The 12,623-nt window shown below is 41.6% G+C and overlaps 1 protein-coding gene across 1 annotated transcript in view; it reads left to right on the top strand.

Annotated features, from left to right (window-relative positions):
* Window positions 1-12,623, top strand: part of LOC110487865 (gamma-aminobutyric acid type B receptor subunit 1) — a 265,484-nt gene that overhangs the window by 164,544 nt on the left and 88,317 nt on the right. Inside the window, exons 10-12 of the mRNA XM_036970908.1 lie at window positions 2,532-2,633; window positions 6,300-6,365; window positions 7,712-7,903. Of these exons, the coding sequence (XP_036826803.1) occupies window positions 2,532-2,633; window positions 6,300-6,365; window positions 7,712-7,903 (360 nt within the window). The remainder of the gene's footprint in view (window positions 1-2,531; window positions 2,634-6,299; window positions 6,366-7,711; window positions 7,904-12,623) is intronic.

The raw sequence follows: 12,623 nt of genomic DNA, 5'->3' as shown, positions 1-12,623 counted from the left end.
TATTTTTTCAGTGAAATACGGAACTGTTCCGTATTTTATCTAACGGGTGGCATCCCTAAGTCTAAATATTGCTGTTACATTGCACAACCTTCAATATTATGCCAAAATTACGTAAAATATTGGCAAATTAGTTTGCAATGAGCCAGGCAGCCCAAACTGTTGCATATACACTGACTCTGTGTGCAATGAACGCAAGAGAAGTGACACAATTTCACCTGGTTAATATTGCCTGCTAACCTGGATTTCTTTTAGCTAAATATGCAGGTTTAAAAATATATACTTCTGTGTATTGATTTTAAGAAATGCATTGATGTTTATGGTTAGGTACAGTTGTGCAACGATTGTGCTTTTTTCGCAAATGCGCTTTTGTTAAATCATCACCCGTTTGGCGAAGTTGGCTGTCTTTGTTAGGAAGAAATAGTCTTCACAGTTCGCAACGAGTCATGTTAGCAGGCAATATTAACTAAATAAGCAGGTTTAAAAATATATACTTGTGTATTGATTTTAAGAAAGGCATTGATGTTCATGGTTAGGTACACGTTGGAGCAACTAGTCCTTTTACGCGAATACTCACTGCATCGATTATATGCAACGCAGGACACGCTAGATAAACTAGTAATATCATCAACCATGTGTAGTTTACTAGTGATTATGATTGATTGATTGTTTTTTATAAGAAAAGTTTAATGCTAGCTAGCAACTTACCTTGGTTTCTTACTGCATTCGCTGTGAATACAGCCTCAAGCTCATTACCATAACGCAACGTTAACTATTCATGAAAATCGCAAATGAAATGAAATAAATATGCTAGCTCTCAAGCTTAGCCTTTTGTTAACAACACTGTCATCTCAGATTTTCAAAATATGCTTTTCAACCATAGCAAAACAAGCATTTGTGTAACAGTATTGATAGCAAGCGTAGCATTTAGCGTAGCATTCAGCGGGCAACATTTTTCCAAATTAACTCCATAATATCGACAGAAACATGGCAAACGTTGTTTAGAATCAATCCTCAAGGTGTTTTTCACATATCTCTTCGATGATATATTGTTCGTGGAAGTTTGGTTTCTCCTCTGAATCACATGGAAGAATGCACGCACCTGGAGATTACGCACCAATTTTGACGCAGGACACCAGGCGGACACCTGGTAAATGTAGTCACTTATGGTCAATCTTCCAATTATATGCCTACAAATACGTCACAATGCTGCCGACACCTTGGGGAAACGGCAGAAAGTGTAGGCTCGTTCATGTCGCATTCACAGCCATATAAGGAGACAATGGAAAACGGCGCCTCAAAAATTTTGCTCACTTCCTGTTTGAAGTTTCATCTTGGTTTCGCCTGTAGCATCAGTTCTGGGGCACTCACAGACAATATCTTTGCAGATTTGGAAACGTCAGAGTGTTTTCTTTCCAAAGCTGTCAATTATATGCATAGTCGAGCATCTTTTCGTGACAAAATATTGCGCTTAAAACGGGAACGTTTTTCATCCAAAAATGAAATACTAGCCAGAGGTTCAAGAGGTTTTAAACAATGTAATATGGTGTCTCCTATTGCCCTGGAAGAGGTGGTCTCCACTGATACATCCTTAAACAATGTAAACTACACTTTGGTCCTATTATTGCTTACACAATTTATATTTGGCGCAAAATTGTAAAACAATGTAACTGAGAATCAAAATGGCATGCCCATACTCAGAGTTATAGGGGGTTTGGGACTGACAACCAACCTGTTGATTTCATGCAATTCTACACATTTTTCCATGACTTATGCCATATAAATTATATCTGAGTGAGAGTAACTAACAAAATCAAATTCGGGCCCCCTGGAGGTTAGGGGCCCTGGGCACGTGCCCTGCGTGACCGGCTGGTATCCGGACATGATGCTCCAAGTTTAGACAGCTGGCTAGACAAATTTAGCAATAAAGCAAGTGTTAGCTGACATGGCTAATTGAATGACTGTCAGTGACTGACGTAACAAGAGAACATTTGCTTATGCAAAACTCAATTTTTGTACTTGCACCTACTATTCTAACTCTCAACATTATCTTCAGAACCCGAATGAGTTCTGCTTATGTCTGGAGCCAGCCCTGGTCTGTGTTTCTGTCTGTGTGTCTGTCTGTTGGTCTGTCTATGTGTCTGTCTGTGTTTCTGTCTGTGTGTCTGTCTGTGTTTCTGTCTGTGTTTCTGTCTGTGTTTCTGTCTGTGTTTCTGTCTGTGTTTCTGTCTGTCTGTCTGTGTTTCTGTCTGTGTTTCTGTCTGTGTTTCTTTCTGTGTTTCTGTCTGTGTTTCTGTCTGTGTGTCTGTCTGTGTGTCTGTCTGTGTTTCTGTCTGTGTTTCTGTCTGTGTTTCTGTCTGTGTGTCTGTCTGTGTGTCTGTCTGTGTGTCTGTCTGTGTTTCTGTCTGTGTGTCTGTCTGTGTTTCTGTCTGTGTTTCTGTCTGTTCTGTCAAGACATGTTGTACTGAAAATACTAAACAAAGTATCTGAATGAAGTGAATGATGGCAGTTTTCATGTCTTATCTCTCCTTCAGACGCTGGATGATCTCGAGGCGAGGACCAAGGAGGCTGGGATAGAGATCAGTGTTCGCCAAAGCTTCCTCACCGACCCCGCCCCAGCTGTCAAGAACCTCAAGGTGCCTCCTTCACTTCCCACCTTCCTCCCTCCCTCTCGCTCACCTCCCTCCCTCCTTCCCTTACACTCTCTTCCTGGTTTATCCCCCCTGCTGCCATGGCAACTGCCAGGTGATTGAACACATGAGATCAATCACGTCCGAGCTTGGTGAACAAACCCCGGAGAGACTCTAACACACACACACTCACACACACACACACACACACACACACACACACACACACACACACACACACACACACACACACACACACACACACCGTTAGTACACAGGAGCAGCAAGGGCCCCGGCTGGCGTAGCGAATCAGACATAATCACCGCTGCCACCACACCCGCAGAAACACAGGGCGAGCTGGAAATCCTGTCTTTTATTTTGAAGAGACTCAAGTTAATTAGAGCATAAGGTTGACCCCCTCTACCCTCCTTTCTGTTCCCCTCTCTACCCTCCTCTACCTTTCTGTTCTCCTTTCTACCCTCCTCTACCTTTCTGTTCCCCCTCTACCCTCCTCTACCTTTCTGTTCTCCTTTCTACCCTCCTCTACCTTTCTGTTCCCCCTCTACCCTCCTCTACCTTTCTGTTCTCCTTTCTACCCTCCTCTACCTTTCTGTTCCCCCTCTACCCTCCTCTACCTTTCTGTTCCCCCTCTACCCTCCTCTACCTTTCCGTTCCCCTTCCCCCCTCTACCTCCTGTCGTGTCTTGACTATCATTAAAGGAAAGACTGTTATATTATCAAATGAAATATCTGTGTAATGATTACGTGATTAAACTAATCATGTAAACATGAATTAACTAGGAAGTCGGGGCACCACGGGAACATGTTTAAAGAGTTACTATTTTCTGAATTGAACTCTCTTCAGATATTTTCATATCTTATCGATTACAGTCCCTTATTAATGTATTATCACCCCATCGGTCATATTCTGAATGTCGCAAACTCTTTTGATATCTGCACAAACCCCTAGATTAATGATGAATCAGCGATATACAAATTGGCTTAATTATTTATTTACTAACTAACTTAATAATCACACAGAATTACATAAACACACACACACACAGGAAATGTTACACATTGAATACGACATAATACCATAAAAAGTCCCTAGTGGACTAAACCGATATGACGGCTTGTTACACAAAAGGAAAAGGGCAGGGCATGTAAGAAAGAGCGGGAGAAAAGACAAAGGACTTCACTATCATACACACAGTGGATAACTATGCTCATGGAATTGCAATTGACATATTTACGTGTGTCTTTGTCTTTGCTGTCTCTCCGTTGAAAACAATCGATCCGCCTGGGGAGTAATCAACAGAATTTCTTTCGTAGTTGTAGCTCTGTTATAATGTATACGTCGTTCGATAGGGAAATGTTCTCTTCTCGTCTTCCGTCGACTTTCCTAGACAATTTGACATATACAGCTGCAGAAGGTGAATGTGCAGTCTTTGGTTTTGTAGATTTATTAACCATTCGTGAGGTTTGGACTGCGTCCTCACGTCTTCTGGTTTCAGAGTTCTATCCATTATGGCCCTCTCAGCTCACGCTGTTGTTCTCGTTGGCCTGATGTACATTTCGTCATTAGGCCACTTGGGGAAAAAGAGGCTGTGTCTGTGCTCACGTGGGCGTGGCCACTGAATTGGTTTAGACTTCAAAATGAAAAACAGTTCTCTCATTTAGAAGGCTAACGTCACATTTCATCTTCTCGCAAATAGTTTCATATTTAATCATATAAGTTCCACAACATTTAGATGTACATCTGGTAACTGGGAAATATACACATTCAGAGATACAGTTATGTTGTTCTACTCCTTAGTTACAATACAAATGATTAACAAATACGACAGGATTGCTGTTTAAATACCCATTCCAAATGTTTGATTACAGAAATACTGTTTAATTATTCAACCTTTTGATGTTACCGTACTGCAACGTCTCTCTCTGTGGTAACAAAGGGGTTTAACTTTAACAAGGGGGGGGGGGGGGCCTATGAGCCTTCCCCCAAAGGGCAGGTCATGACACTCCTCTACCTTTCTGTCCTTCCTCTACCTTTCTGTTCCTCCTCTACCTTTCTGTTCTTCCTCTACCTTTCTGTCCTTCCTCTACCTTTCTGTCCTTCCTCTACCTTTCTGTCCTTCCTCTACCTTTCTGTTCCACCTCTACCTTTCTGTTCCTCCTCTACCTTTCTGTCCTTCCTCTACCTTTCTGTCCTTCCTCTACCTTTCTGTCCTTCCTCTACCTTTCTGTTCCACCTCTACCTTTCTGTTCCTCCTCTACCTTTCTGTTCCTCCTCTACCTTTCTGTCCTTCCTCTACCTTTCTGTCCTTCCTCTACCTTTCTGTTCCTCCTCTACCTTTCTGTCCTTCCTCTACCTTTCTGTTCTTCCTCTACCTTTCTGTTCCCCTTCCTTCCCTCCCTCCTCCCTCTCTCCTCTACCTTTCTGTTCCACCTCTACCTTTCTGTTCCTCCTCTACCTTTCTGTTCCCTTTCCTTCCCTCCCTCCTCCATCTCTCCTCTACCTTTCTGTTCCACCTCTACCTTTCTGTTCCTCCTCTACCTTTCTGTTCCCCTTCCTTCCCTCCCTCCTCCCTCTCTCCTCTACCTTTCTGTTCCACCTCTACCTTTCTGTTCCTCCTCTACCTTTCTGTTCCTCCTCTACCTTTCTGTTCCACCTCTACCTTTCTGTTCCTCCTCTACCTTTCTGTTCCTCCTCTACCTTTCTGTTCCACCTCTACCTTTCTGTTCCTCCTCTACCTTTCTGTTCCTCCTCTACCTTTCTGTTCCTCCTCTACCTTTCTGTTCCTCCTCTACCTTTCTGTTCTTCCTCTACCTTTCTGTTCCCCTTCCTTCCCTCCCTCCTCCCTCTCTCCTCTACCTTTCTGTTCTCCATCCCTCCTCCCTCATCCTCTCCTCCCTATCATTCCTTCCTTGCTTTCTTCCTGGCTGGTGCGTACTTTAGCATAACCTTTCTTGGCATGCCGGCCTGGGGTTGTTGTGCGATATTAATTGGCCATCGCTGTAGGAACCATGGTAACAACATAAATGTAGCACACTAGAGGGGGAAATGAGTTGTGCTGCGCGGTGCATTGCGTTTGGGTATTGGGAGGAGGTGTGTGTATGTGTTTGTGTGTGTCTCTCTGTGGAACGTGTGTGTGTGTGTGTGTGTGTGTGTGTGTGTGTGTGTGTGTGTGTGTGTGTGTGTGTGTGTGTGTGTGTGTGTGTGTGTGTGTGTGTGTGTGTGTGTGTGTGTGTGTGTGTGTGTGTACCGAATCCAATATCTGAAAATATATAATTTTACAGCGGGAAAAGTAAAAAGTGTCATTTTTACACACTGTATTCTCATAAAAGAGCAATTGTCCAATGACTATGCTTCAAATGTTGATTTCATACATTGTGACAATAATGACATCATGAAGATGGCAGCAAGTGTTCTGATCAGCATGAGATTCTATTGAATAACGGTTATTGGTGGAGTTACCGGCTGATACCTATTTATCCGAGACTCCCTCCCCATTAGAGCTGACGCTTCCCTCCTGTTTCCTGTGTGTGTGTGTTGTGTGTGTGTGTGTGTGTGTGTTGTGTTTGTGTGTGTGTGTGTGTGTGTGTGTGTGTGTGTGTTGAGTATTCCCATCTCCTGTGTGACTCTTTCCTTCCCTCTCTGAATCGCCAGCGGCAAGATGCCAGAATCATCGTGGGGCTCTTCTACGAGACAGAAGCCAGAAAAGTTTTCTGCGAGGTACAGAAGCTACATTTGCTGTTCACAACTCTGTGGATTGATATCTTAACATTTTTGTTGAATGACAATATCCTTTTTTGTGTCTTTAAAATTTTTTTTATATATTTGATTCCAGCTTGTATTGCTCACGGCTCGCGTCAATGTATCTAGATTTTTCTTTCTATCGCTTTTTGTTATCTCTCCGTTCCTCTATCTTCTGTGTATTTGTTCTCTCTTCCTCCATATACTCTGATATCTTCTGTGTATTTGTTCTCTCTTCCTCCATATACTCTGATATCTTCTGTGTATTTGTTCTCTCTTCCTCCATATACTCTGATATCTTCTGTGTATTTGTTCTCTCTTCCTCCATATACTCTGATATCTTCTGTCTTTGTGTTCTCTCTTCCTCCATATACTCTTATATCTTCTGTCTTTGTGTTCTCTCTTCCTCCATATACTCTGATATCTTCTGTCTTTGTGTTCTCTCTTCCTCCATATACTCTGATATCTTCTGTCTTTGTGTTCTCTCTTCCTCCATATACTCTGATATCTTCTGTGTATTTGTTCTCTCTTCCTCCATATACTCTGATATCTTCTGTCTTTGTGTTCTCTCTTCCTCCATATACTCTGATATCTTCTGTCTTTGTGTTCTCTCTTCCTCCATATACTCTGATATCTTCTGTCTTTGTGTTCTCTCTTCCTCCATATACTCTGATATCTTCTGTCTTTGTGTTCTCTCTTCCTCCATATACTCTGATATCTTCTGTGTATTTGTTCTCTCTTCCTCCATATACTCTGGTATCTTCTGTCTTTGTGTTCTCTCTTCCTCCATATACTCTGATATCTTCTGTCTAACAAACCTGCCCGCTCATCGCTTTCCTTTCTCTCACTCACTCCTTTTCTCTCCCCATCTCTCTCTCTCTCTCTCTCTCTCTCTCTCTCTCTCTCTCTTCCCCATCTCTCTCTCTCTCTCTCTCTCTTCCCCATCTCTCTCTCTCTCTCTCTCTTCTCCATCTCTCTCTCTCTCTTCCCCATCTCTCCCTCCCTCTCTGTCTCTCTCTCTCTCTCTTCCCCATCTCTCTCTCTCTCTCGCTTCCCCATCTCTCTCTCTCTCTCTCTCTCTCTCAATCTCTCGCTCTCCCCATCTCTCTCTCTCGCTCTCCCCATCTCACTCTCTTTCTCCCCCATCTCACTCTCTCTTTCTCCCCTATCTCTCTCTCTCTCTCTCTCTCCCCCATCTTTCTCGCTCTCTCTCTCTCTCCCCTATCTTTCTCTCTCTCTCTCCCCCTGAAATCTTTCTTTACATTTCCATTCATTCACTCCTTTCTGTTCTCTTTCTCTCTCCCGTCTCTCCCTCTATCCTACAGGTGTACAAGGAGAAGCTCTATGGGAAGAAATATGTCTGGTTCCTGATTGGTTGGTACGCAGACAACTGGTTCAAGATCAAAGACCCATCAATCAACTGCACCGTGGAGCAGATGACGGAGGCGGTGGAGGGCCACGTTACCACGGAGATCGTCATGCTCAACCCCGAGACCGTCCGAGGGGCCTCCAATCTGGTGAGAGAGATATAGAGTGCATCCCAAATGGCGCCCTATTCCTTACATATAGGGGATATATGCTAGGGGATATATAGGGAATAGGAGGCCCTGGTCAAAAGTAGTGCACTACATAGGGAATAGGGTGCGATTTGGGATGCCGCCATGTTGTAATATATACAGTATTATACATAAATCTCTATTGTAAGACACAGGGTGAGTGGTGACATAGACATTTACTCATTCTGATTCTATAAGTGGTTATTGGTTCTCTCTGAAATATCTTACCTAACATTACAACAGCCACTGCAGTGAAAAGCAGTCCTCTGCACGTGTTATAAGATTGTATTATTTCTGTAATGTTGTGTTCAATATTACAACATAACTCTTCTTGAACTGCGCTGTTGGTTAAGGGCTTGTAAAGAAAGCGTTTCACGGTAAGGTCTACACTTGTTGTATTCGGCGCATGTGACAAATAAAGTTTGATTTGATTTGAACATCTCTACTATTTACTCTTACTATTTTTCTACCTATCAGAATCGACTATACAAAGCAGTGGTATAAGTAATAGTAATTTCAGTGTTTTATTATACACATAAATAAAATGTGTATTACAACATATTGTATGGAAGGAGAGATTATTTTTTAAAAATTTTTACCCCCTTTTTCTCCCCAATTTCATGGTATCCAATTGTTGTAGTAGCTTGTCTCATCGCTACAACTCCCATACGGGCTCGGGAGAGACGAAGGCTGAATGTCATGCGTCCTCCGATACACAACCCAACCAGCCGCACTGCTTCTTAACACAGCGCGCCTCCAACCCGGAAGCCAGCCGCACCAATGTGTCGGAGGAAACACTGTGCACCTGGCAACCTTGGTTAGCGCACACTGCGCCCGGCCCGCCACAGGAGTCGCTGGTGCGCGATGAGACAAGGACGTCCCTACCGACCAAGCCCTCCCTAACCCGGGCGACGCTAGGCCAATTGTGCGTCGCCCCACGGACCCCCCGGTCGCGGCCGGTTACGACAGAGCCTGGGCGCGAACCCAGGGACTCTGATGGCACAGCCACTAACCACTGCGCCACCCGGGAGGCCCTGGAGAGATTCTTATATAGTGTTTAATGGCCCATGTCACTATGACACTGATGGTACTCTATTCCCTATATTCATGAGTTTCACGGCTGTGTCGCGCCGTTGTTATGAACGTTCCCCGGGGACTGAGGAACAATTTTTTAGTTTTGTCCATTCATTCTAAACAGGTGTTAATGATAATGTTGCCTAAATTACACTACAGTGTCTTGGAAATAAAATTACATTGTTAAAGTAGGCAAAGAGTTAGTGGGGAAACAACTTTGTCGTCGTTGCGATGTCGTCAGATTTACTTTAGACAGATGGCAACGTTGCCGTTAGCAACAATGCTAGCAACGCTAACATTAGCTAGCTTAAATCTGGTGCTCTCCCCCTCACAACGTTAGCTACTCTAAAGTCAATTTGACGACATCACAATGATGACAAAAGGTTTTCCTACTCATTATTTACCTTTTTAGAAAAAACGTAATTGTGTTTCCAAGCCACTGAAATGTAAAAAAAGTAAAAAGTTCAGTCGGACCTCATAGAACTTTCAGCAATGTATTGACGTGAAATCCATGAAAAGTAGGGCTCTGGTCAAAAGTAACGCAGGGATTAGGGATTAGGGGTGCCATTTTGGGACATATACTTTAACATTGTCCCAGTCCTTCCCCAGTGTAATGACCCTCTTTAGTTTGTGTTGCCGTGTCTGGAGAGGAGCAGAGCTTCAGGATGCTATTCACAGTAACCTGTATTATTACCCATCTACTTTGAAGTTTTACCTCGTAGAAGAAAAGCTTTGTGCTCGAGAGGAGCGTTCGAGTGCTGCAAACCGTTTCTCTCTCTCTTGAAGTCTCGGCTCTGAATTATCACCATTGCCCTGTAGAGTAGCTGGTAGAAAATATAACTCTGAATAAATAAACACTTTTGTTCATGTTTTTTTATGAAACGATACACTGGGGCTGTGCTGTCTGGAAGTGCTGAAGTGGCAGAGAGGGAGAGATACCAGAGGATGCGTCCCTTTACCTATGGGCCCTAGTCAAAAGCAGCCTAGAGAGGGAGAGATACTAGAGGATGCGTCTCTTTACCTATGGGCCCTAGTCAAAAGCAGCCTAGAGAGGGAGAGATACTAGAGGATGCGTCCCTTTACCTATGGGCCCTAGTCAAAAGCAGCCTAGAGAGGCTATAGAGTTGTCTCTTATTGATCAAAGCCCCATTTGGTGACGAGGTGTCGAGAGGCTGCGGTTGTCGAGGCGATGGTTCTTCGGGGCTGCAGCTTTGACAGACCCAGCTGCTGGATGCGGCCTGAAGCCGAGGGAGGGGGGGGAGAGTGGGTGTGCATGATCTCAAAAACTCAAGTCGAAGTTTGATGTTTGTTTAACATTGTGAGTAGGGCTGGTACGGTAACTGTATAACCGTGACGATGAAGAACGTAAATAAATAATCGATAAACATCATAACTTCTGTAATGGGGCGGCAGGGTAGCCTAGTGGTTAGAGTGTAGGGACGGCAGGTAGCCTAGTGGTTAGAGTGTAGGGACGGCAGGTAGCCTAGTGGTTAGAGTGTAGGGTCGGCAGGTAGCCTAGTGGTTAGAGTGTAGGGTCGGCAGGTGGCCTAGTGGTTAGAGTGTAGGGACGGCAGGTAGCCTAGTGGTTAGAGTGTAGGGACGGCAGGTAGCCTAGTGGTTAGAGTGTAGGGTTGGCAGGTAGCCTAGTGGTTAGAGTGTAGGGTCGGCAGGTGGCCTAGTGGTTAGAGTGTAGGGACGGCAGGTAGCCTAGTGGTTAGAGTGTAGGGTCGGCAGGTAGCCTAGTGGTTAGAGTGTAGGGACGGCAGGTAGCCTAGTGGTTAGAGTGTAGGGACGGCAGGTAGCCTAGTGGTTAGAGTGTAGGGACGGCATGTAGCCTAGTGGTTAGAGTGTAGCGACGGCAGGTGTCCTAGTGGTTAGAGTGTAGGGTCGGCAGGTAGCCTAGTGGTTAGAGTTTTGGACTAGTAACTGAAAGGTTTCAAGTTCAAATCCCCGAGCTGACAAGGTACAAATCTGTCGTTCTGCCCCTGAACAGGCAGTTAACCCACTGTTCCTAGGCAATCATTGTAAATTAGAATTTGTTCTTTACTGACTTGCCTAGTTAAATATAGGTTAAATAAAAATGTTATTGTATTTTTTAAGTAACTATATCCAGCAAACCCTATAGCAGCAGTATAAATTAATGATTATTCTTAACAATAGTTTTTCTACCTTAATCCATCTCCTTCCTCGAACGATCTCTCCCTTTGAAGCTGTAACATGGCCTGCATCTATAGTATAGTATAGTATCTATAGCATAGTATCTATAGCATAGTACCCACAGTATAGTATAGTATCTATACTATAGTATCTATAGTATAGTATCCATAGTATAGTATATATAGTATAGTATAGTATCGATAGTATAGTATCTATAGTATAGTATAGTGTCTATAGTATAGTATAGTATCTATAGTGTAGTATCTATTGTATAGTATCTATAGTATAGTATCTATAGTATAGTATCTATAGTATAGGATCTATAGTATAGTATAGTACCTATAGTATAGTATAGTATCTATACTACAGTATAGTATCCATAGTATAGTATCTGTAGTATAGTATATATAGTATAGTATCTATAGTATAGTATCTATAGTATAGTATAGTATCTATAGTATAGTATAGTATCTATAGTGTAGTATCTATTGTATAGTATCTATAGTATAGTATCTATAGTATAGAATAGTATCTATAGTATAGTATAGCATTCTTCTAGTATAGTATAGTATCTATAGTATAGTATAGTAGCTATAGTATATTATAGTATCTATAGTATAGTATATATTGTATAGGATCTATAGTATCTATAGTATAGCATAGTATCTATAGTATAGCATAGTATCTATAGTATAGTATAGTATCTATAGTATATTATAGTATCTATAGTATAGGATCTATAGTATAGTATAGTATCTATAGTGTAGTATCTATTGTATAGTATCTATAGTATAGTATCTATAGTATAGAATAATATCTATAGTATAGTATAGCATTCTTCTAGTATAGTATAGTATCTATAGTATAGTATAGTAGCTATAGTATATTATAGTATCTATAGTATATTATACTATCTATAGTATAGTATATATAGTATAGGATCTATAGTATAGTATCTATAGTATAGCATAGTATATATAGTATAGTATCTATAGTATATTATAGTATCTATAGTATAGTATCTATAGTATAGTATCTATACTATATTATAGTATCTATACTATATTATAGTATCTATAGTATAGTATAGTATCTATAGTATAGTATCTATAGTATAGTATAGTATCTATAGTATAGTACCTATAGTTTAGTATAGTATCTATAGTATATTATAGTATCTATAGTATAGTATAGTATCTATAGTATAGCATGGTATCTGTAGTATACTATCTATAGTATAGTATCTATGGTATATTATAGTATCTATAGTATAGTATCTATAGCATAGTATAGTATCTATAGTATAGTATCCATAGTATAGTATAGTATCTATAGTATGGTATTGTATCTGTAGTATAGTATATTATTTATAGTATAGTATCTATAGTATAGTATCTATAGTATAGAATCTATAGGATAGTATAGTATCTATAGTATAGTATCTATAGTA

Source organism: Oncorhynchus mykiss, chromosome 32 (assembly GCF_013265735.2).
Source record: "Oncorhynchus mykiss isolate Arlee chromosome 32, USDA_OmykA_1.1, whole genome shotgun sequence".
Classification (NCBI taxonomy): Eukaryota; Metazoa; Chordata; class Actinopteri; order Salmoniformes; family Salmonidae; genus Oncorhynchus; species Oncorhynchus mykiss.
This window is presented reverse-complemented; position numbering and strand designations above follow the sequence as displayed.